This window comes from Calidris pugnax, unplaced genomic scaffold (assembly GCF_001431845.1).
Source record: "Calidris pugnax isolate Ruff unplaced genomic scaffold, ASM143184v1 scaffold56, whole genome shotgun sequence".
Lineage (NCBI taxonomy): Eukaryota > Metazoa > Chordata > Aves > Charadriiformes > Scolopacidae > Calidris > Calidris pugnax.
In genome coordinates this window covers 17364434-17388079 of record NW_015090839.1, presented here as the reverse complement: position 1 = coordinate 17388079, position 23646 = coordinate 17364434, and the positions used below count along the sequence as shown (strand labels likewise).

Here is a 23646-nt window from a genome sequence, read left to right as displayed (position 1 = left end):
GTTTTTCCCAGCACCCTCTTAATTGGGTTGGTCATATGTCCCCCTGATTGCTGAGTGTACTCTTCTGTGCTTTGTGTTCAGGCAGAGCTAATGGAAAGCAACACTTCACCTGAGACCTGAATCAGGGGGGCAAGAAAAAAGGGGGACAGGGAGGGAGCGAGGGAGGGACTCCTTACACTTCTCTCTTTCACAGTCCTCAACCTCACAGGATCAACCAGAACTTGAACTTTTCTGACAGTCTTTAAAACACCCTTTATTTCTGAGAGGTAGGCAAGGAAGCAGGAAGCAAGCTGGAATAAAAGTGGCATCCTATCTTCCCAGTTCATCTGCGCAGCAGAGTTATGCTAGGAGGATCATACATCCATCTGTGGCTTTTAAAGTTCTGTTTGTATATGCCATGTTATTGAAATACTTCAAGGATTCCCTTTGTAATGTGTAATTACTCTGAGACATGCAGTTCAGCGCCTATTGCAGCTGCTGTTTTGGGTAATCTTGATACAGTTAAAGCTGTTGCTGGATCAAACAAATTTATGCAGATGGAGATTTTATAGTTAGTGTGAAGAACAATTTAATAGTCTCTAACACATCAGGTGCTTAAAAATCCTCTACTTGGAACCTCTGAACTTGAATTCTATTTCTTATACCCACAGGACTTTGAAGCATGTTTCCAGCTGTCTGTTACCTCTCCTGAGGTCTCAGGGGTGTCTCATTAAAGCTGATGCTAAAGCCTATTAAATATGTGAATGTAGCTTCTAAGGATGCATCTCATTTAGGTGAGTTGTCACCAGGAATTGGCAGGGATCATTGCTGCTCTGGTCCCCCAGTGGTTGGGGTAGCGAAAGCCACCTGCAGAAGTGCAGGATAGCACCTTCTTCCCTGTTGGGAGACAAAAGGCAAAGTGTCTCGAAAAGGCTGCTGACTTCCAGGGGCACACCAACCTTGTCACCTTCTCGCCCTGCCAGCTCCCCTCCCTCCCTCCTGCAAAGTGCAGCCTCAGCTCCCAGAGGCATCTGTCCTTGGGCTTTCCGTGTCTCCAGCCAGTTAATTATTAATCATCACAATATCCCTTATGTCAAGCATCTGAGCCGCCCATGAAGCATGGAGAACTGTTTTATCAGCTGAGTCAAAAACGTTTTAGTGCCCTGCCACTCATTGTTTGTAAAGTTGTTGTTCTGACAAAGAACTAAAGCACCCAGATGTGATAGTTATCTCACCCGAGCCCCACACCAGAAGGCCTGGTGCTAGCAGGGGCAATAGATGTGCAAACTGGGAAGCCAGAAGAGAAAGTTAAGCTTGTATTATGGATCCTGCAACAGAACTGGTGCTGTGCCATTGGATATGTTTAGAATTGTAATACTACTGCAGTGTAGGTATATTGCCCATTGTGACCACCTACTAGGAAAAACACCTATGTATTTAGCTCCCTTGAAAGATACCTGGGGGGGGCTCTTAAATCCTGGGGCCACAATGAAATTCCTGTGAATATTGGCTGGCTGGCTGTTGTGCCTCTCTTTGGGATGCTGCTGCTTACCAGTGCTCTAGAAACAGACACAGAAACTTGTGGGGTCTCTAGGCCTTGCCCGCTCTCTCTACTGAAGTTGTCGGCTGGTCTAAAAGAGAGAGCCTGAGCAGAGAGCAGGCGTGAAAGAAGAAAATCACTCAGCTTGTATCAAAGCACTTCTTGCTGTTGGGAGTATTCAGGCACAAGAACCTGACCCCCAGCTCCTTCTAGCTGGGAGCATTCTAGTGGCAATGGAGTAGCACCAGGTTTGAATTTCTGGTTGAGCTTGGATGTCATACATTGAAGCAGATCTGAAAACAAACTACAATACTGGCTACTTTCCACTCATCTGTAGGGCAGTTTTTACAAGGAATAAATTTGTTTCTTTCTGCCTATCTGCATAAGAAACATTTTAAGTAATGTCATACTCCCAGGATCATCCAAATAAAAAGAAAGGTCCTGAAGCATCTCTTAGCCATGTGGCACAAGCCACCTTCACTAAACTGCAGGTGGCACTTGTTGCAGTGGTAGCTCTCACTAAACACTGCCAGCCTCTGTGCCCTTTTCAGAAGTTTTCTGGAGTACTCCAAAGGCTCTCTCCAGTAAGAACGTGTTTCTGATAAGTTGCTGAAGCTGACAAGTGGAGGCCATATTCTCCTTTCCTGCCACCATTTAAAAGCCTACGGTGGGAAGACTTGGGTGATGCAGGTAAGTGAACTCCTTAAAACAGGGCCATATGTATGACTTAACCTGTGCTCTTTAGTGTCCCTGTGACATGATTAGGTCCTCAGGTACGTCTGTGTTCCGCTTTACCCTTCCTTCTGTCCCAGGATGCCTTCGTGCAGAGTGAAAAATAATAACGGTGGATGTGACAGGATGCTTTTTTGTCTCAGTAAATTGATGATAAATCATCACTAATTAGTACAGCTAGGGTCAAGCTTACTCATATTTCATTCTCTACTAAGATAGAGATACATGACTGTAGGAGCCCAACTCTTATTTACGTGTAATAATAGATGGAAGTTGTTTTTTTTCCTCTTTTCAGTTCAAACATAACATCGTGTTCAGTGACACCAGTGTTTTGTGAAAAGTACAAGTGCTTTGAACATGTGGGAATCAAAAAGCTCTAAATAGATTGTGTAATGCTGCCAACAAAACATGTCCTTGGACCCCAGCCGAGAACAACCAAACCTTCATTTCAAGTAAAGCGCTGGATTTTTAGAAAAAGAAACACCAAAGCTTTAGTCCTAGATCCCACCTCAGTCGTGCCTCCAGCAGGTCACTTCAGTCTCTTTGCCTTGGGTTGTCTCACCTGTAAGAAGAGAAAGAGTGCTCTTGTTGGGGCAGGAGGAGAAGCGTGTGGGATGCTTGGGAGGTTAAAACTCTAACTGCTTCTTGGCATCTGAGGTATCTTCCAGGGTTGACGTGACTCCCACAGGAGTGGGAGGCAGCAGCAGGGTTTCTGGGTGGGAGGCTGAAGGGCAGCACCCCCCTGACCTGTGCCCAGGTGAGCACATGCCCTGTTGCAGACCCCTGGGTGGCTGTCCCTGGTCTTCCTGTCCATCAGGAGGTGGTCCCCCTCCCTTCCCCACTCCAGCCTGCCTGGGGAGGGTGGTTCTGCAATCAGTCAACCCGCACACCTGCTCCTGGCCTTGGCTTTCACTGCCCTTTGACTGCACGTAGCAGATGAAGCATTTAGAGGCAAATGGAGTTCCTGTCATTAGCACCCAGACTCCCTAGGAGAAAACTGCTGGCTTTGACAGCTGAGATCTGATTCGGGGGAAGCTTTTGCTTCAGCGAGGGGAGAGTGAAGTAAAGGGGAGGGAAAGATGGCACTCAATTTGGTATTCATTTAATTCTGTCAGGAAAGCCCCAGTAACTGGAGAGGACGGCATGCAGGTCCAAATGTGAATATCTCCGTGTTGTGCTGCCATTGCAGGTGCTGGGACAGAGGGTGCTCTGCTTTGCCTTCTCCACTCCAGTGCACGATCCTTTCCCAGTCTTCCGTAGTCTGCTTCCCAGTATTTCTCTGGAGAAGGAGAAGGCCGTTGTTCCCACTCTGCAGCTGAGGCACTGGCGTGCAGAGAGACTGACTCGTCTGATTCTAGGACATGAGGAAATGGAATGAAGCTGCATTAGGGAAAGTTCAGATTGGATGTGAGGAAAAAATTCTTTATCGAGTGGGTGGTCAGTCACTGGGAAGTGGTCATGGCACCAAGCCTGCCAGAGTTCAAGGAGTGTCTGGATGATGCTCTTCATCACTATGGTTTAGTTTTAGGTAGTCCTGTGAGGAGCAGGTACTTGGAGTTGGTGATCCTTACAGGTCCCTTCCAATCTGAGATATTCTCTGATTAGGTGCCTTGTTGCTGTGCTGTTGCTTGAGCTTTAATGTGGAGTTGTATTTGTGAGATTGTTCTTCCTCTTCTCCTGCTGTGGCTGCTGAAAATGTTCTGATCTTGTTTTAAGGATGGTGATAGACCTTTCAAAGCAGAGTGTTTCATTGAGGCTTCCCAGTGTACCTGTGCTCACCTTTGCTGGAGTACAGATAGCTTCCAGCACGGGAGATAACCGTGGGTCAGAAGCACTCTTCCAACACTCAGCCTTTTTGAAAGGAAAGTGCAGGCTTTCTGTTGCTATCACGATTTCCAATTTGAAAGAAAACTCCTAGGATTTTGTCATACTGTGATGCCAACAGGATCAGAGATGGTTCTTCCTAATCCAATTAATTTACAGAGCAGCTGTGCTAATATAATTCAAGAGGCTTTTTGGAAAGATGTCACTTAGTAAACAGGGGTGAGCCACAGCATGAAAGATTAATGCCCCTCTTATTTCCCATGACTCTGTATGATACTTTGACTAAGAAGAGCTAAGGAGAAATAGTCAGTCCTAGTTCTGCCCAATGACTTTCCAACAGGATTGCATGCATGTTAATCTACCAAAACTTATCCTCTGCTTTCAAAATAAGAATGATTGTTCTGGGCCAGCCTGAAGTCTTTATGCTGGCCAGTTTACACAAGTTATGGTTTAATTTGATGGCCAGTAGATTTGAAGATCACCTTGTGTTTCACTTGGGACTTGACAAAATAAAATGCTACCTAGGATTTTTGGGGGGCTAAGAACACAATCACATTACACGCTAGGGTTACAGGAGGTGGTGTGGTTAAACACTGTATGCACGTATGTGCTCTGGGGACAGCTTGACAGACTGCAGGCTTTTGGAAAAAAGTCTAGCAAAGGAGGGGGGAAAAAGCATCTGTCGGTAAATAGATGGATAAAGATGCTCTGTGCTGCTTTAAAGAAACACCAATCATCTTTATAACTTTGACAGGTGGCAATGGGGCGGGGAGGGGAGGAAGAGATTCAGAGAATTGCGTGGGTGGTGAAGAAATTAATCCTAATGAATTGGAAGAGCAAATCCACAGTGGGCAGAAAGCTTTGGATTTCTGCCCTGCTGGATATGGATAAAGGCAAGAGAATCCCTTTTGCATGCAAGAGCTAATTGGGCAATTACAGTGTAATCTCGAAACCTTTGCTTAAACTGTATCCTGACTATCAAAGCGTGAGGCAGATTCTCTTCCAGTAGTTCATAAGGCTTGCCCAGAGTCTTTCAGACGTGTTTTTGAAACAGGTCCTCTTTTATCTTTCCCTCTTTTCTGGGAAATAAAACCTCTTGGTTACTTTTATTTTTCTCTTTTAAATCACTGTGTTATAATGGGAGAACTCATTTATAAGGCTTCTTTTCTATGTTTTCATTCTTTACACAGAAGAATACATGAACATAAGAATGGCTAAACTGGCTCAGACCAGGAGTCCATGTAGTCCATTTATTGTTCTTTCCTCAGCAACTGCTTGTGACCACTGGTGGAGACAGCAGCATGAACATATATGACATTTACTCCTAGTACTTTCACAGCTTCCAAACACTTTCAGCTCTGGGGCTTTTCTGAGCTTGATCTCTGTCTCTTACTAATCCTTGGTGGCTCTTATTTCCATTTGGTTCTCTTGAACAAATGTAACCTTTTGTGTCAACATCCCTTGCCAGGGAGTTTCCAGGTCTGCTGCTAGTGGTGAAAAGCCAAGTGTTTTTCCCCCTTTTTTTTTTTTTTTAAATGGCTTTGTTTTGGTAGGTTTAGTATCTGACAGAATAGTCAATTCCCATGTACTTTTTTCATGCCACCTGCAGAACCCCACCGTATCTCTTTGTCTCATGACTAGTTACATACTTAAAGACCTTTCCTGAAGAATGTAATAAAAAAAAAAAAAAATATTGGAATAAGTTAACTATGTCAATGAGATCACTGATTTCTCCAAAGAATACCAGGATAGGGGTGTCACAGGACCTTCCCTTGCAGAAGTCATGTTGACCCTTACCTAAAAGATCATATTTATTGCCTGTTAATGCTATCTTTTTGTTATCACTTCTACTAATTAATCCAGTCTAGATTCCAGGCTTTGCAGGCTTGTAATTCCCTGGCTCTCATGTGGACCTCTCTTCTGAAGATTAGAATTACAGTTGCCTACCTTCTGGTGCTCGGGTCCCAGAGACAGTTCACATAAGAGGCTGCCTGTGATCATTAGTAATTCAGCTTTTCTGGCCCTGGTTCCTCCGTTACTCTTGGGTAAGTGCTATTCTGACCCTGATATCCTCCAGGGCCAATTCTGTCTGTCTGTATCATACACTTATCCTTGTCAACTTTAAACAGAGCCTCTTCTGATTTCCTCACTCTTCCTACTCCTTCTACAAAAATAAAAGTGGGATTATCAGGCATGGGAACCTCAGCAGTTTTTTTCTGGCAGAAACAAGAAAGCTCTGATACAAAAATATAATTTATTTTCTCTGCAACAGCCATGTCAGGTCTGGGTTCTTTTACAGCTTTGCTATCACTTGGCCCTACAGACTTGACTTTTCTGACATGTTGGAGGAAGGATTGAAGAAATAGCTGAATGTTACTGGAGAGGCTGTCCTTATCTTTTTAAAGTCTATCTAGAAGCAAAAAGTGACAATGTTTTCATCTGCTTTTGAAAGCCCAAGGTCCTGAGACAGTAAGAGAGCTCTGTGTCTGCCGTTCTCTCTGCAGGACACCTTGTGGGTTTTCCCACCCCTAATTTCTGAGTTCATGTCATCTAAATCCTTTATATGAATGTGCATGAACTAAGCTTTGGGTGCTACAATGCCAAGTGGTTCCACACTCCAAAGAAAAGGAGTGTCTAGGTGCCTCCTAAAGCTCGGGTGCTTTTAAGGCTTTAAAACTCCAGACTGGTTCCTGTTTACTTCAGCTGTCTTCCAAGGGCTCACTTGTGATGCGAAGCATGGTATTCTCCATCCCATCTCTCTGCCAAACCTAGTCGGTGTTCTTTCTCTTGGAGGGAGTGTTTTTCTTTCAAACTGGCACCAACACAACGATTCAGCATCAGGCTGGTCTTGCTCACATCCGTTGTGTATTGCCATCTCATCACGCAGATGAAGAGGAGCCTGTTCCTTGCTAGGACCAAGTTGGAAGGGAAAGCAATGAAGGTATTTGTGAGCACGGGTGCCCAAACCCCAATAGTATTAGCATTCAAGAGAGGTAGCAACCATGGCTACAAGATTAGACAAAATAGCAATGAAGCTTATGTCACAGTGGGTGGTGTTTCTTTACAGAGAGAGAGGAAGAAGATGCATTGGTGGCTAGTATTTATGTATCCAGCACTGTTTTCATGCTTGGTTACCTGGAAATTGCTGCTGCTGAAGGGTAGCAAGCCAAGCTGTGTATTTCTTCTCATGGCTCACAATGGACAAACACAGTTTGGAGGAAAGGGTAAGCTGGGAGAGAGTTAATTAACTTGGCAAAGGAGGCTGTCCCCTGAGTAGGCTAACTATTGCCACAGAAAGCACGGGCATTTCCAGGGATTCAGCAGCACCTCCTCTGCGAGTGACCATGTTCTGGAGGAGGATGGTTATGAGTAAACTGTTCCCATAAAGAGGTTTGCCAAGGACAAATCTGCAGTGCTGCACCTTTGCTGCAATTCTGGGCCTGCTTCTGGGCTTGATTAGTCTGTCCAGGGTTGGCTTGGTACACACTCTTGGGCATGTTTGTTTATCACTAGCAGGACACCTCTTGTGAGCCAGAGAGCTAAAATGCTGCTGTTCTCTTCATTGTGTATATGCAGAGTGTATTTATGTTTGCACACATGATACATGAGCACATATATATCCTATTTGCTTGTGCAAGTTTTATCTATGTTCTCCTGTGGAGTGAGGTATCGTTCTCCTGCTTACAGCACGCTGCTGTCTGCCTTGGCCTGCTGTTAATGAAGTATTTGTGATACCAACTATGAGCCCCAGCCATGACCTGGGATTCCACCATATTTCATGAGGACACTGTATGAAAGAGAAAAAGAGAGAGTGTTCTGGCTCCAAAGAGATTACGAGCTACTTTTTCATGTTGATCTGATAGGATGCACGCACACAGCAACTGTTTTATTAACTCCATCTGGTGACCCTGTCCCCTTCCAAGATGAGATCTCCCACTGATGCAAACATTCCTTTGGTCCAGTCAAATACAACTTTGTTTCCTCTGTGAAGTTTTATACTGACTATTTTTTTTTGCTCATTTTGGTCTCTCCCTGTAAGAGAGGCTGAGCAAGATTTTTGAGGTGTTAAAGCGAAGCGCAGTAAAATAAATTATATAAGTGCTACTGAACTCATACTTCATAGAGCAAATGAAAGTTTCATATAAGATGAAATATATCAAACTGGGCTGCTGATCTTATTTGTTTGATGAATCTGTTTACCTCTTGCATGCATCCATCTAACTTGGAGGAAGGCAGATATATGGAGTGGGAACTGAATGGCCTCAGACCCATCCATTCATCACTTGCATGATGCATCACTTGCATGACTTTCATTGCTGGAGTGTCCAGATATTCCCCTGTTATAGGCATAGAAATCTTTCTTTTCTCTTGGTCTGCAGGATAATTAACTTTATTTATATGTTTATGACCGTTTGTATTCCCGAGCTTGCATATGTGAACTTACAGAAAAGCAGCTAAGAACTGAGATCAACATTTGTTGTACGATACCCTTCATCTCTTGTGGGAGTTGGGTCTGTATCTAAGCTGGGCTGGATTGTAGGGAGCTCTGCTCTTGTTCTTCTGCTTTGTGGATCACTTTGGAAAGAGTGTGGTGACTTTTTTAGGTCTCTGGTTCTCTCTGAAGCATTTTTGGGTGAATATGGAATGTGACTTACATGCGTAGTGTCCTATTATTAAGAGCATGGGCTCTTATTTTTGGTACTAATCAAAATGGGGGTGTGTTTGGAGTGTGCTGCATCACTCCTAGAAATCAGTTACAATCCGCTTTTGATTGGTGGTGGGCCATTGTCACCTAGGGCTGAATAAGACCTTGTTTACTCACAACATATATCTGGAAGGTTCTTAAAAGGGCCAGACCAGGGGGATAGTTTAATCTGAGAGCAGATGTCTTTGACTTAGAGGATGTTGTGAGCTAGATGAGGCATTTGCAGTGCTTACCTCTTTCTCCTACATTAGCCTGGCCATAGTTTGGATTAGATGTCTACTCTGCATGCAGGATAATTTTTTGGCAGGTCCCTGAGGGATCTGGCAGACAGTGCCATTTGCATGCCGTGGTACAAAAGTGCAACCATTTCTCTTTTCACTAAAATAAATAGGAGCCAATACGTATTTGCAGAATCTAATGGATTTTTACAGAAATAAATATAAATGGGGGGGAGAGGGTGAGGAAAGGGAAGGAATATTCCCAGTGCAACCTGCTACATAAGGCAGATTCTCCTCCTTGATCTTACTGAAGTATTTCCTTATCTTTCCCCTTCTCCTTTTATCCCTGATCTCTCTGGGTGCATTTCAGATGTGGAGATACTGTAAGATGCATGTCTGTGAAGAAGCCACTTGGCTGAATCACTAGGGTCATTTCAGGTCTGTTTCTAGATGTTTGCACCACACAGTGGACTAGCACAGGTGTAAAATGATTACTGGGAAATATTTAGGGCAGCCCAAATGATATTTCAATGCTGGTCTCTTACAGAGGGCAAGGAGAAGTAAGAAAGGATAGATTTTGTGTTTACCAAAGAAGCTGCACTGGCATGTTTGTGCCTCCTCCCCATGTGAGGGAGAGAAGCTTCTTCCTTGCTTCTTCCCAGGGAGAAGCAAGCAGAGAGGCTGTCCCTTTGAAGGGACAAACACCCACATTTTAATCTGAAATGGCTTTCACCCAAAACAGTATTTTCGTGGTACTAAATGCTGATGATTTGTTGTCAGGCACTGCTGTTAACTGTCATCTCTGTCTTTCAGCAAGGGATGGCTATTAAATGGTTTTTCAGAGCTGCATGTCCAATACTGCTCATTAAATAAAGACAGTGGGAATCCTTGGGGGGAGAGGGAATGAAAATAATAAAATAAAAATATCCCCTGTAGCACCCAGACAAACCAGAGAACAGCACATTACATCAGAGTCATTAAGATACTCCCACAGCTTTTTATTTTTCTCCCAGCTGTCACGGCATGCTGCACATATTAATCATTCTGTTGCATCTTCATATGGAGAGGAGGGAGTATCCTTAAAACAGTTTGTCAGCATCCAATAGCTAAATGCTGACAATCAGAACTGATTACTCGTTTTCAAAACTATTAGTGGTTAGCATTTTTGGTCATTTTAAACAGTGCTAAAATCACTCAGCGTAGAAGCCCTTGGGTCATGGGTTATAAACGAGTTTCTATCTGAACTTCCCCAATTGCTATTTTTATATCAGTTTTGTGCTTTGTAGAAGGTAAGTATTCCAACAACCCAATTAGGCATCGAGCTAGATTATACAAGAACCCCTTCTTTAGACAGTTCCCTTCTGAAGGAAATGATCCTTGCTCTACCCTTTTATTGTCTTCTGCAGACCAGCAGAAACTGGGTTTTGCAGGGAAGGTGTATTTGAATCTCCATGGCACAACAGTATTTTATCATTTCTCTATTCAAGTCCCTTGCTTCCTGTTTTATCCCTTAAATTCTAATCTGGAGACATCACTGCAATGTGATTCTTCAGTAATTGTGCTGGAAGAGCAGAGAGAGTGTATGATTATGGCAGAAATACACTCATATCCTTTTTCTTGTAGGAAAAGATAATACAGAGAGATGAGACACTGTGAAATTGGCACTGGATTTGAAGAGTTTTATCCAAGACAGGACAAAGCACTGCAGGGAAAAAATAACAAGTCACTAGTTGAGGGAATATGTGTTTCCCAGTATTTTTCTAAGCTAAGCTGGTTGGGCACACTGCCAGCCAGGCATGGCCCCTGGAAACTCTCCAGGAAAAAAATCTCAGCTCGCATTGTGAAAGGGTTTCCCCCATCCATGCTGCAGGAAAAATTCCCTTCTCAGAAGCTTAGAGAGAAATTTTTATTTATTTTTGTGGTAGCAAACTAATATTAATGGCACATGGCCAATTCCTATCCTGGGTATTTTGAGCAGGTGCCACCAAAGTCAGCACAGAGTATAGATTCCGTAGGTGCGAGCAGACCCTACCCCACTCTCTTCCCATGCTGCTGCTGTTGGCTCACGGGGCAGGCACACCTGGTTTTGGCAATGAGACAGCAAGCAAGAATTTACATGCCTATATGACATCTAAGCATTGGACTGGATTTTGGCCTTACGTAGCACTTGCATGGGCAGGAGATCTGGGGACTGTTACTTTCTTTTTTATTTTCTGTAGGGATCCAGATTCACTTGTGGGTGGGCTTAACTCCTGGCTATGGGGTGCTATTGCTGCCATTAGGACCCCCAGAGTAAGGTCTATGTCCAAGGACTTCCAGCAGCAAATGGTCAGTGCTGGAAAGGAGAGCTGGGATCCCCATCTCTATTGGGAATTCTCATTTTCTGAGTATGGAGGCCACCTCTTGTAACCATAGTGGAGGGTGAAGGTCATGCATTCAGGTTGCTGATACTGATGGTGTTGAAACTTCAGGGTAATTGGGAATTTGAAGACGAATTTGGAGGATCACAGTTTTGAATTTGAATGTAGTACCACCCTGATGAAATTTTAGTTTTGGCCTGATCCAAAGTAAATCTGTAGTACATCTGTAGCAGAGCAGGGAATATGAGAATCACGAGTCCTTGTTTGACACCCTAGCTATGGGATTGTCCTTCCATCAGTAGGTTGCCTATGGAGGTTTGAACATGTTTCCACCTCCTGTTTGAACCCAAGATTTTTTTTCCTGCTTTCTTTTGGGCAATATTTTTCTTTCCTTTAAAGTCTCGATGCCTCTCATTTTTAACTTTGTTTTTTTTCCAACTAAGGATGTCAGCTTTTTGTCTAACAAATGTAAGCCTGCCAGCCTGCAGATTCCTTTGAAGTAGTCTGCTGTCTCCCTTGGGTCTCTGCACAACAGGTTGAAAACAATATGTTATTGTGCTCTACATTAATGGGGTGGAACAAAAGGACTATTTATTCCATTGCCTGTGATGTTCTTGGTCCTTCTGTGACATCATAAAGGGACTTCTTATCCCTTTGTGATGGCTGTAATTAGAATGACTTTGTTGTTACCTCAGTCTTCTCCAAGTAGTTTTTTCATGTCAGCACTTAGCAAGAAATCAGAAGTTGTTTTAACCACTTACACTTTGTTGGTATAAAGATAGTAGAGCCTCCTAGTTGTGCATTTAGGAGGCTGTTGGTCTTGGTGAAAGCACTAAAGAATTGGGTTGCATTGCAATGCAAATATGTCTACAGTGTTGCCAAAAAGAGGTTTGACTTTTAAGGTTAGAACTCATCAGGAGACAGTTCAAGCTGAAAAAATCACAGATGAAACTTTTATAAAGTCTCCTCCATATTCTTCTTCTTGATTTCTGTTTGTCAAGTAGGATGCTAGTTTTTCAGTAGGTTATAGTGTCTTTGGCAGAGGAAGCCACTGTGATATCCCTTTTCAGAAGAGGAGTTATGGTGGATCAGCCTCACTTCTTTCCTCTCAAAAAACCTCATGACAGTCCCATAGATCACTTCTTTTTTGTGAGCAGCATGGAAGTGTTGTTGGATTGTTAGCCTTTGAGCCAGGATGATGAGTTTATCTCTGCTCCCAATCTGCTTTGTCTTTATAGTCATAGCACAACCTGTATGTTGGTATTTTCTTCCCCTACTTCTAAAACCAAGAATGTCTTCCTGCTTCACATAAATGCTGTGAGGCTTAACAATTTAATGCTTGTAAAGTATTTTGAAATCCTAGGAAGAATTGCAAAGTAGAGAAGCAGAGTCTTGTTGAATCACCTGATCTGAGACCATAAAAAAAAAAAAAAAACCCAAACAAAACTTTGAGTATATTTTTAAACTTATAGAAAGTGTATACCTCAGTAGTTGCCTTCTCTGCCATAGAAACAATCTTCAGCCTCATGGTTTCCAGAATAGCAGTTCCTGAGCAACTTTCTGTTCCAGTATTAAATCAGAGAGGTTTACTTCTTCTCCAGGGATAGGCAAAAAGCCAGATGATGATGAACCTGTGCACTCGCTCCCCAACTCCCCGCCCCCTTGCTTTGTTTCTTTTTGGTTTTTAATCCTTTCATCTTTACAGAAATTTCTAGCTCTGAGTCAAGCTTGACTCCTAGTTCCTTCCACTGAGAGTCATCTGAGAGTTTTTCTCCCTACCTCCCTACCTCAGCACAGTATGCCTTCAGATGGGAGCACTTAAGGGAATGTTCCTGCCAAAATGAAGTTGAAAGTGACCTGCAGACAGCCTATCAAAATTTTCAAAGTCCTGTCTCTGACAGAGGGGCTTTATTGTTAGTCTATTGCATCCTGTCCCTTCAGGATGGTCACAGCTTAGCACTTTGGAGATGATTCTCCCTTCTCCTACCACTGACTAGATATGGTTTGGAAAAAAGGCAGACTGATCTTGTTGGGTAAGCAAGCCCTACGATATGAAATGAGGATTGAGTATGTTTGTCTGGGTCACCTGGCAGGTCTGAGTAACTGTCAGAGGATAACTGAAAGAAACACCATCCAGGAAGAAGAGCAGAAACTCCAGTCCACTCAGCCATGGGGTTCTGCCCCTTGTTAACAGGAGGAGCAGACAGACTTTTTTTTTTGGCCGACAGACTTTTTTTTTCTCCCCCAAAGGCTCTGATGGCTGTGTGTATGAATTGGATCCTGCAGAGCAATGTTTTGTTCCTGAGTTACTTAGCGATGGAGACAGCATAGTGGAGGGTGTTGCAAACTACTGTGTTTCAAAGTATACTGTGGTTTGAAAGATGTTAGGATGTTCTTATTACAAACCCGAGAAGAAATCCCATGAGATCAGCCTTAGGTGATCAGGCATGGACTGTTGGTGTGCCTGAGCTAGCAAAAAAATGGGTATTTGTGTTTGGCCAGGGAGAAGCACCCTAAAAGACAGCAAGCCAGTACAGAAGAATCAGTGTCATATTAGTATTTTGCTACTATGGGAGATAAATTGAGGAACATGAGCAGAGATCTAGATGAGCCCCTGGTAGAAAAGTCTTCCAGTTTATTTGGTGGTATGGATCTCCCTCATTCTCCCCTGCTGGAGTTGTTTACATGCGCATGCATCACTTTGATGGAGAAGCTATAGTTAGTGATTAGGGTGTTCGTCTTTGATATGACAGGCTGAAGCTCAAAACCCTGCTACTGATCTGCCAGAGCAGAGAGGGACTGTGCTTTTATACACTTCAGGGACGTGCTACAGCTGTTCAGCAATCAGCCGGTCCGTGGAGGGCTTGGGGGGTGCCTGATTCTCCAAACAAAGACAGATGCTTTGGCCTAGGCAAGATTGATACGTAGGCTGGGGTGCACTTTCAAAGGATACACTAAATGTCTTGTTTTCCCTCTGTAATGCTGGCCATCAGGACAGGGCTGGTCTCCTCTTTGAAGAGAATGACTGGTAGCAATCCACAGAAGCCAGCAAGGATCCTTACCAGCATGCAGAAGAAAGCGTTTCTTGGCTTGAGCACGGCCTAGCCATGGCATTGCTCCACACCTGAGAAATCATTTAAGAGCCCTATTTATTAATTGTTACAGTTCTAGGTTACATCTTCGCTGCAAGATGAAGCCCAGAGAGCCCTGAGGCTATATTGCTGACTTTGCCAGGAATGTCAGGGCCAAGCTAGTTCCAGAGTCAAACCTCTGCACTGTCCTCCAGATTTTTCCTGGTGAGCTGAGCTGTAGGATATTTATCTCCCTCTGTGCTTTTTCCTCAAGTCACCTGAATCCTCTTTGACAGGAACCCTACTTCCTGAAACACTTTGAAGACAGGCTCACGATGCATGTTGGTGTGCAGGGTCTGAAGAACACTCAGCCGAGGACGTTAACAGCCTCCTAGACATTACCAGAGGAAAACATTTCAATGCTCTGTCCTGCACAGGCGCACTAAGGCTTTCTTGATATCTAGCTTTCAGTCATACAAATGTTTTCTTGTGCTTTCTTACTGCCGGGAAACTTCTAAACACTTAGCCAAAGTCTCTCTTCTTTTTAAGCTGACTATGTTACTCCTACTTGAATCCTTTCGTATCGTTCTTAAGAAGTCTTCTCCCATAATTCATGTCAGCCCTTCAAATGTTTGCAAATTTGTCATCTGTAGTCTTTGCTTTGCCAAGCTATTAACTCTTCTGAATTAATTCTCTCATAAGTCAGTCTCGCCATTTCCCTCATTTTGCTGCTGTTCTTTTTGAATACCTCTTAATTTGTCATTGTAAATGCATCTAAGGCAAAGGCATTGGCACTTTGCTAAGTTTATAACAGATCCAAGTTTCTTAGGAACATTCTCTGAGTAAATACACTTCAGTGTAATCCTACAAATGGACAGTCCTTTTTTCTGGTTCCATATACTTAAGATTAAGATTGTACATGAAAGTTCTCAAAACCAAGGAGATACAGCATGTGAACTGGTGTGCGATAGCACGGATAGACCTTCTGCAGGGCTGCTTAAGAGACCATTGTCTGGGACCAGCTGTCAGCACTGGCATGTGGGAGTTCACTCAGTGAAATCAGAGACTTCTGTTTGATGCCCCCAGTCCCACTCCTTCAGCACAGTCAGGACTGAGGTTAAGGGAGGCAGGTGGAGGTTGGAAAAATGGCATATTGCTTCTCATAGGGCACAATCCATCTACTACAGATACCAAACTGCCTACACAGACACCCAAGGTGAGCCATTAGAGTCATGGCTGGCGTGACAAACCCTTGGGCTGGTGGATTAACTTGTGCTGACTTCTGTGTGAGCTCACCAAGAGAGGGGCCAGGGATGTTCATTCTACAGGGACAGAAAATAGTTGCTTAATTTAGCCAGCTCATTGCCCTCTCTCTCCATTGGTAAGGGAGGTTCCCACTTGAGCTTTGAAACTTAGGTTGGATGAGTGTTCACTGTACCCAACAAAAGTCAACTATTTAATGCAGAGCGTTGCCTTCTGAATAGCAGGTTACTCAAGTGTATGGCTCGAAGCAAAAGATACACAGGGTGAACTTCCTCCCCGACGTGGCTGCAGGAAGGAAGCTCTGCTCAGGACAATGCCTGCCGACAGTGCAGCAGGGCAGAAAGTGGAACCGTGATGGAGAAAGGGACTTCAAGTAATACCAGTATATCGAGCTACGACTGTGCCTGCCCTTTTGTGGGATGAGGCTGTGTAGTGGAAACAATGAAGGTATCCCATTTTCACAGCTAAACCTGGTTTATGATTTTTAAATAAAATATTCAGAATACACTCAAAATTTAACTGCTGAAATGCGTGCTGTTTCCTCTCTGCAGCATGATTAATATTTTCTTCTATCCTGCTATTCTTCCTGTAAAATCGTGTTGCGTCACAACACTGAAGCATAAGTAGATTTCCAACTCTACCTCAGCAGCAGCAGCAGTTTTTAATCCACGTATAGCATTTTAGAAGCCACTGAAATAAGCTCTTTATGCTTCATGATTGCGAAGATTTTAGTGTTGGCTCATGTATCAGGCAGTGCAGAAGCACATTATAATGTCTGAAAAGCCACAGCAACCTCCAAAGAAATTCCTTGTGAAGAGACAGCTGAAGAATGTATTTAGCCCAACTTGAGAGGAAAAGATCCTTTGCAGAACAGAACCTGGCTGAAACAGAAGAGCTGCTGAGACTGAGCTGGCTGTTGCAGTCCTGCAGAGGCTTGGCCTGTCGTTCCATCTAGGGTGCAGCTGAGCATCTTGCCTTATGTCTCTTCATTTAGCGTTTGCAGGTTTGCGTGAGGGAATACGTTTAGCAGTATAAGTTGTAAATTTCAGGCTGTTGTTGCCCAGGAAATTCCTGGTCTATTAGAGTGCATTACCAGGAAGGATGTAAGGCTGTCCTCAGCAGAAGTGCCTTTCATTTAAAATGCAGAGCAGGCAGTTGCACGCCAAGAGATGCCTTATCTTTTTATTCTTTCTTTAATCCGACCGTGCTCCTTAGATGTCTGTTCTCCAGTCCTGGTCTGAGTTTGAAATGTCCCAGTCCAAATCTGAAGTGGGGCCCCTGAGTGGGGTCCTTGTATAACCCTGTATCCCTCCTTCATCAGAGCTACATCAAGCTCTGGCTGCATTGAGGCTGCAGGTTTCTCAGTACTCATCTGCTGTCCTGGAAGAAAACCTGCCATTCCTCAAGTTTTGATCAGTTCTGCTTGTTGGGTTGTTGGCAAACATCCTGTTGCCCACAGTCTGGGAATCATTTTTCTTGAGACTGGCAAGTTTTTGCCTCTTGCAACTGGAGGTTGAGCCTGTTTGTAAACAGGAACCCACTTTCTACAGTGTTTTATTTCTTTAACATGATCTGGCATTTTAAGTGAAAGTTAGCATACCTGTCTGAAGCAGGTGCTTTTGGCTAATTGCATTTGGAGTGACCTGATGGGCTGTCACACCCGGTCTGTGACTTGCAGATTGATAGCTTTTGCCAGCAGCAAAGAGGACCTGGCACGGGAGGTGGTCCTCCAGCTGGGAAGAGTTGTGTTCTGCATGTCCTGGAGCGAGGACCCACCCAAATAGCTTTTGCCAGGTATGAAGAACCAAAGACAGGCCTGTGTCATCCCTCCTCAGTACTCTGCTAAGCTTCTTTTCAGTTGCTGTTCTGCCCACATGCATTTAAATCCTTTCCTGCTTAATCTCTGTTCGTAGTATATTAGGAAAATAGCATTTTAGGCTTGGTTAACGTACAAGCCTTGGACCTCTGGAGAACTGAGTGTAAGAGACATGGGTCACACTGAAATGAGCTTGGGTCTCATCCAATTGCTGAAGAAAACTTGCTAATAGCAGCCATGCTGTATAATTTGATGTCATTCCACATGATAGTGAGTTTTTATTACCAGAGCTCCAGGCCAGAAGGGGTGAGCAGGCTGAGACACCCTGGCAGAAGCCTGTGTGTGCCTGGGGCTGTGGGAAATAAGTGAGCCCCGCTGCAATGTGACTGACGTGCCCTGGCAAAGATCTGCAGGAAGCCCCCTGACCCGCACGTCTGGAGCTGAGGGAACACTTCCTTCACCCCTGCAAGCATCACTCGGGGAATAAAGTCTGTCGTCTGCCTTGGGATCTCTCCTTCCGCCTCTGTGGGCCCAAGATCTTCTAAACCAAGATTCTGGATCTTGGTTTATCTCTCCTTCCGCCTCTGTGGGCCCAAGATTCTGGATCTTGGTTGAGAAAAATGTATTGGGGGAACCCAAAACTTTCTGAAGTTGCTGACCGTACAGGGCTGGGATTTCACTTGCAGGTTTCCTGAAGTGATGTTCTTTAGCTTTCCCTTCTGGTTTCGTCTTTTGTGCTCTCATATTTCACATCTGGATCAACGCGTCTCTGGAAATGATGCTGACGTTCCCCTGCTGTTGTGTTGAGCTTTAACGTGGCAGAGGATTTTCCTGGTGTTTGAGATGCGATAGATCAGTGCATTTATTAGTGTACACACACACTCCTCTCCATGTTTTCATGAGGCTGCCCAGGGGCCAGGCACTGCTAATCCCAAGACAAAGCCTCCAGGAAAAGACTTTACACAGCGTGTCTAATAAAGCTAGAGGTGTGAAGGAATACTCCTTGCCAGTCTAACTCCTTTCATGGAGCACACCAGTTAGCAGCTGGAGCCCCGGGTGCCCTCCACTTGGATTTGTTGAGCCAAAGAGTGTGTGTGCCTTGGCTCTCAAAGAGGAAAGGATTAAAATCAAGCCCAAGTGGTAGGGTAGAGAGTCTGTTATCAGACCTGTGTTGGCAGGAGTGCCCTACCATCTGAAAACTCGCAGAGCGAGGCAATTTGGTCACTTACTTCAGTCCCTTAAATGCTCCTTGCTCACTAGTAATGTCAGAATATCTTCTGTAGCTCTCATCCCTCTTTGCTGTTTCTTTCCTTCCTTCTAGAAGCAAAGCTTTGCCAATTGATTCACCGGGGGAAAAGGAAATAATCCTACTGGTATATATGCAGATTGTGCTTTGAGAGGAGATATGCTTAATTTAATTACCGGTTTATAATCTGCACCCATCCTTAGTAAAAGTGTTTTAATTAAAAGTAGTGTGTGGTCACACATGGACATCAGAGAAACCAGACTAGCTTAAACCAAAACTCTCTCTAGCCTGGTGTCCTGGCTCAGACAATGATTGTGTATGATACCAAGTGTAGAGTAGAAGAGCATGGCAAGGATCTACAACACCAAGTACTCAGAGTTTGCAACTATTTACTGAAATCAGATTTGGTTAGCAAATGGATTTTTTTGATTCTCAGTGGATTTCTTGTCTATATGTTCATACAGATCATAAGAAAGGATGGGTTAGTGTCTGTTTAGTAGTGGATAGATTTGGTGGAGTGGAATATCCAGTCTGTACTGGGGTGATAAATGGAATATTGTGTTGTGTGTTGGCTGCTCAGAGAAAGTGCTATCTGAGATAGTCACAGGGGTGGTCTTGTCTCTGGTCTCTAGGGAGCTGGTTAGTCAAGCTGCTCAGCACAGTGATACAGGAAAGATTTTGGAGACACACCATGGAAAGTAACAGTCAGAAGTAGGGAGGAAAAGAGAAAGTTAGTAACAGAAACTTCAGTGATATAGTATGGTATGAATTGATGGTAGAAGTTAGTGGTTACATGGATGGGCCTCTCCGGTCTGGAAATCCACATTTCTGGTAGGAGTTACTAGGAACTCGTGCTCCGAAAAGTCCCAGGATGACATAATCTGCTAGTATCACTCCATCTGCTTCTACATCCTAGACCTACCAGAAGAATATCAATACAGTGAAGCTTTTTAGTCTCCTTTCTGGAAAGTTAGGGCATGGTTCACAGTCCTGGTGAGATGTTCACTTCTACCGCTCTATGAAAGATGAAGTGAGTAACACAACTGACTCATAGTATCTTCCAGAATCTAAACTATCTCACCAGACACTTTGATCTCTGAATGAAACCAACCAGGAAATCAGGGAAGGCTTGAACGAGAACTGTAAAATTTCAAATTCTACTTCATCAGGGACCCGTGTTAAAAGCTTTTAACTGATGCGCTTCAGACTGTAAATAAGAGGAGGTTCTTCTCTGGGTTTGAATTTTGAGTCCTGGTCTATCTGCTGCTTTTGTGAAGCAGCTGCAGTCTGGTTAGCTTTCCTCCCTTCCTCTCTTCACTTCTGAGCTGTTCCCTGTCTCTGCTGAAGATGGAAATGAGACAGAATGCTCCAAGTCCCTCTGTGTAGGGTTTACGGCACGATTTTGCAGGCAGTATGCAGTGCAGGCATGAATCACAACTGCCTTTAAGATACTGCTGTGTTCCATTCCCCGTCTCTTTCATCTGACTCAGAACAGACTGCAGATTTTTGTTTTTAATCTAAGCAATAGCCAATTTACTCCAGAGATGAGTATTTGCTGACTGTTGCTGCTGTTCTTATGCTCAGAATTGCAAACCCCTTGGAAAACGAGGCCAGCTCGTGCACGTGTGTACAAACCTGGTTTGAAATCTGGCTTGGGCTCTCTCTTCCAGCTCAGCGAATGACTGACATGTTCACTTCAGCATAGCTCCCTCCCGAGACAAGCCGTGGGCTGTGCCAAAGTGCCGTGAAGCGTTCTCCGCGTGTTCAGTCGCACACCGGAGGCAGATTCTGCAGCACCCTGGAGACAAGGGGTGAGATGAGGACAGGAGCAGCCATGATTCAGAATTGCTTTGCATTTTGGTCTTGCTAATAGATAATACTGAAATTTTTTATTTGCAGTGAACCAAGATGCAAATCAGATCCCACTTCAATAACACCCCTGTGTTATTGAAGTTATTTGTAAAGGAAAGAAAATACTAAACCAGTACAGCTTGTTCAGTTCGAATTCAGGTAGGGCTGAGGTTGTTGCAGTTCAGTCCACAACATTCGTTAAAGGCATTCATAGTGAAAAATACACCATTTAAATACAGACACGTTCATGTGATGGTCGTAACACCAGGTACTAGCCAGAGAAATACTTTTGCTCATCTCTTTTTTTATCCTTTTCTTTTTCTCTTTTTTTATATATGTGTTTCCAGGGCTGTCCTGCAGCCTGGCTCTTGGCTCCTTCGGTTGGGCAGGGTGGGTTTTGGGGGCTGTGGCTCTGTGCTGGGAGCAAGAGGGGTGCAGGTGGATGGGGGACAGGGGAGGACTTGTGTTCTGACAGTGCTGAGGTGAGGTGAACAGGTCTCTGGGCATTATTCTCATGTAGTAACGAGGAGAGGTTTAGTTTTCCCTGTTTGTTTGCTTATTTGCTGTTTGGACCCATCACAGACTTTAACACGGAAGAAGAAAAAGCTATAGCTGAAAGCGGCTTTCAGTTTAACTTTTCTTGTTTGAAGTACAAAGCCTGATGCAGAGCAGCCTCTGCAGATAGCCCTGACTTTGATAACTGGCAGGAGCATTTCTAATTTAAAATGTCTCCCTTCTCTTCCTATTAGATACTCCTCTAAGCAAAGCAGCTGGCGTGACCTGGGCATGTTGTGCTTGTATTGTTGCTGTGAGACAATAGCTCAGCCTGAGGGAAGAAGACAACCTACTTACCATGTCCTCTGGGAGTTGTTACAGTGGGACTCTGTAGAAATTAGTGTTTCTCTGAAGCTTACCAAGACTGAGAGTCTGAGGAGTTAACCCATGAGATATGGGAGATCAAAGGACTGAACTGAGGGCTATCTGTGTCGGTGGGGAGGCAGGCTTTGGTCTCCTCAGCAGAGGTGGCTGGTGTTATACGGGCTCTCTATGCAGCCTACACCTCTGTATCTTCTCCCCTGGTCAGAGTAGGGATGTTTCTGCTGCAGAGGACAGGGAAACAGAGATCTGTGGAGCAGGGCAGTAGAAGGAAAGGCCACATCATGTTCATAACTACCAGGCATGGTGTTCAACAGAGGGCTTGCGCTAATGCGCTAGCAGAGATTGACAGCTACCTGGCCTAGCTCCAGTCCAGTGGTCTGACGTATCCTAAAAACAAGAGTTTGCATAATTCAAGTGAAGAGATAAGTGGAGGTTGTACAAATTCTGAAGAGAGCAGTGGGCAGGGGTCCAGTTAGGGTGAGGTGATTTGCTGCCTTCCTGCAGTAATACATCATTCGTGATGTCTGGAGGGAAAGGGAACTGCTGGACTGCCAGAGGCAAGCATTTTGGGGGGCATGGTTTAAGGTATCAAGACTGGCCATACATTAAGCCAGGCTTGGGACTACACTTCTCATATCAAAACAGTAGCAGTGGTCTCACAGAAAGCACTTCTAGATGATTTACAGAGATACTGCAGTCATCAAAAATACATAGTGGCAAGCAGTGTGAGAGTAGATGGAGAATGCCAGTCCCCTGGTTCCCTGACAGAAGAGGGGCTCTCACTCGTACCGTGGCAGCTCAGGGACATCAGACACCAGGGAAGGCGCAGCTTTTCTGGTAGCTCCACCAGAAGCAGCTACCAGACCCAGAAGAGAATTTTAGCTGAATGAACCTGTCATGTCATTGTATGGGGACAAGTGAACAACGCTCACTTTTCTTGCTGTGCTTGATTAAAATAAGAATTCGGTTGCTCTGAGTTACTAGAGATGCATCTTCACTGCACAGTAGCCGTAAGTGAACTGTAAATATTCCAGGCGTGGGCAGTTTCCACTTATTGCCTGAAAACATCATTTCTGTAGCAGCAGAGCTCTGCAGCTAACCTAATAAATACTGGTGCTGAGCAGGGCTAATTACCTCCAATGCAGCACTGCCCTGGCATGGCTGTGCGGCTTCCCGCTCCAGAATTAGCTTAGCTGGGACTTGTTTGGGTGTCTGCACTGTCCTTCATGGTATGGTGGAAACAGTGAGCCGTGCTTGCTGGCGGAGTGTCGCTTCCGTGCACAGGACTGCAGTATTCCTCTGCTCCAAGCATACCAAGGAAGTGCTGGACTCCAGAGAAATGAAGTCACTTAACAGCTCCTCTTGAAAATTTGACTTGGGTGAAGTTGCGGTCACCTTGGACCTAATTTTGGAGCAGCAAGCCCTCGTCCCTTCTGAAAACACTGCTTGATAGCACATGGTGCCTCTGAGCAAAGTGTTGACCAGTATGCTCAGAGCTTCTTTTTTTTTTCTGTAAAGCAGTTACCAATGTCATACAGACAATTACTCAGTGGTGCTCCTCTGACCCACAGGAGGAATGGATCTCTGTCTCTAAGATCTCATTGCTTAAAAACAACTTAGTGAAAAGTAGATGTTAGGAGGTGATGTAAAACAGTATGCGGAAAATATCTGGAGATTCTTTAACTCAAGTTTATGAAGATCAGATAAGACAAGTAGATGGGTAAAACTGGGTTTATGCAGGTTCAGGTCCAGTTATATCTTAATACAAGGAAATTCCTTACATGTAAAGGATTAGATGAGCATCTTTTGGAGCCTTAATCCCAGCCATCTGTATAAACACAGTGCCTGTTCCTGTTGGTCTGTAAGGAGTCTCAGTTTGTTTGTCTCAGGATAATTTCAAAATCACTCTTGTCCTTAGGAGATGTTGCCCTGAGGATGGGAGATGGGGGATATATCCTAGGCCAAGGTCATGTGTTTCTTGTCCACTAATGCTTCCAAATGTGGCTTTTGTCTTACTGTAGTACTGGATAAATGAATACACCTCCACCTTGGGGATTGGTGTCTTCCACTCTGGCATCGAGATCTACGGCAGAGGTACGAAGTATTTCCTTTTCACTACCTGCAGAATATGGGGACAACTGTATAGCTGGTCTGATATGGAG

At 44.3% G+C, this 23646-nt stretch overlaps 1 protein-coding gene across 1 annotated transcript in view; it reads left to right on the top strand.

Moving 5' to 3' along the window:
* Positions 1-23646, top strand: part of LOC106887982 (desumoylating isopeptidase 2-like) — a 61567-nt gene that overhangs the window by 14655 nt on the left and 23266 nt on the right. The window contains exon 2 of the mRNA XM_014941863.1: positions 23506-23578. Within this exon, the coding sequence (XP_014797349.1) occupies positions 23506-23578 (73 nt within the window). The remainder of the gene's footprint in view (positions 1-23505; positions 23579-23646) is intronic.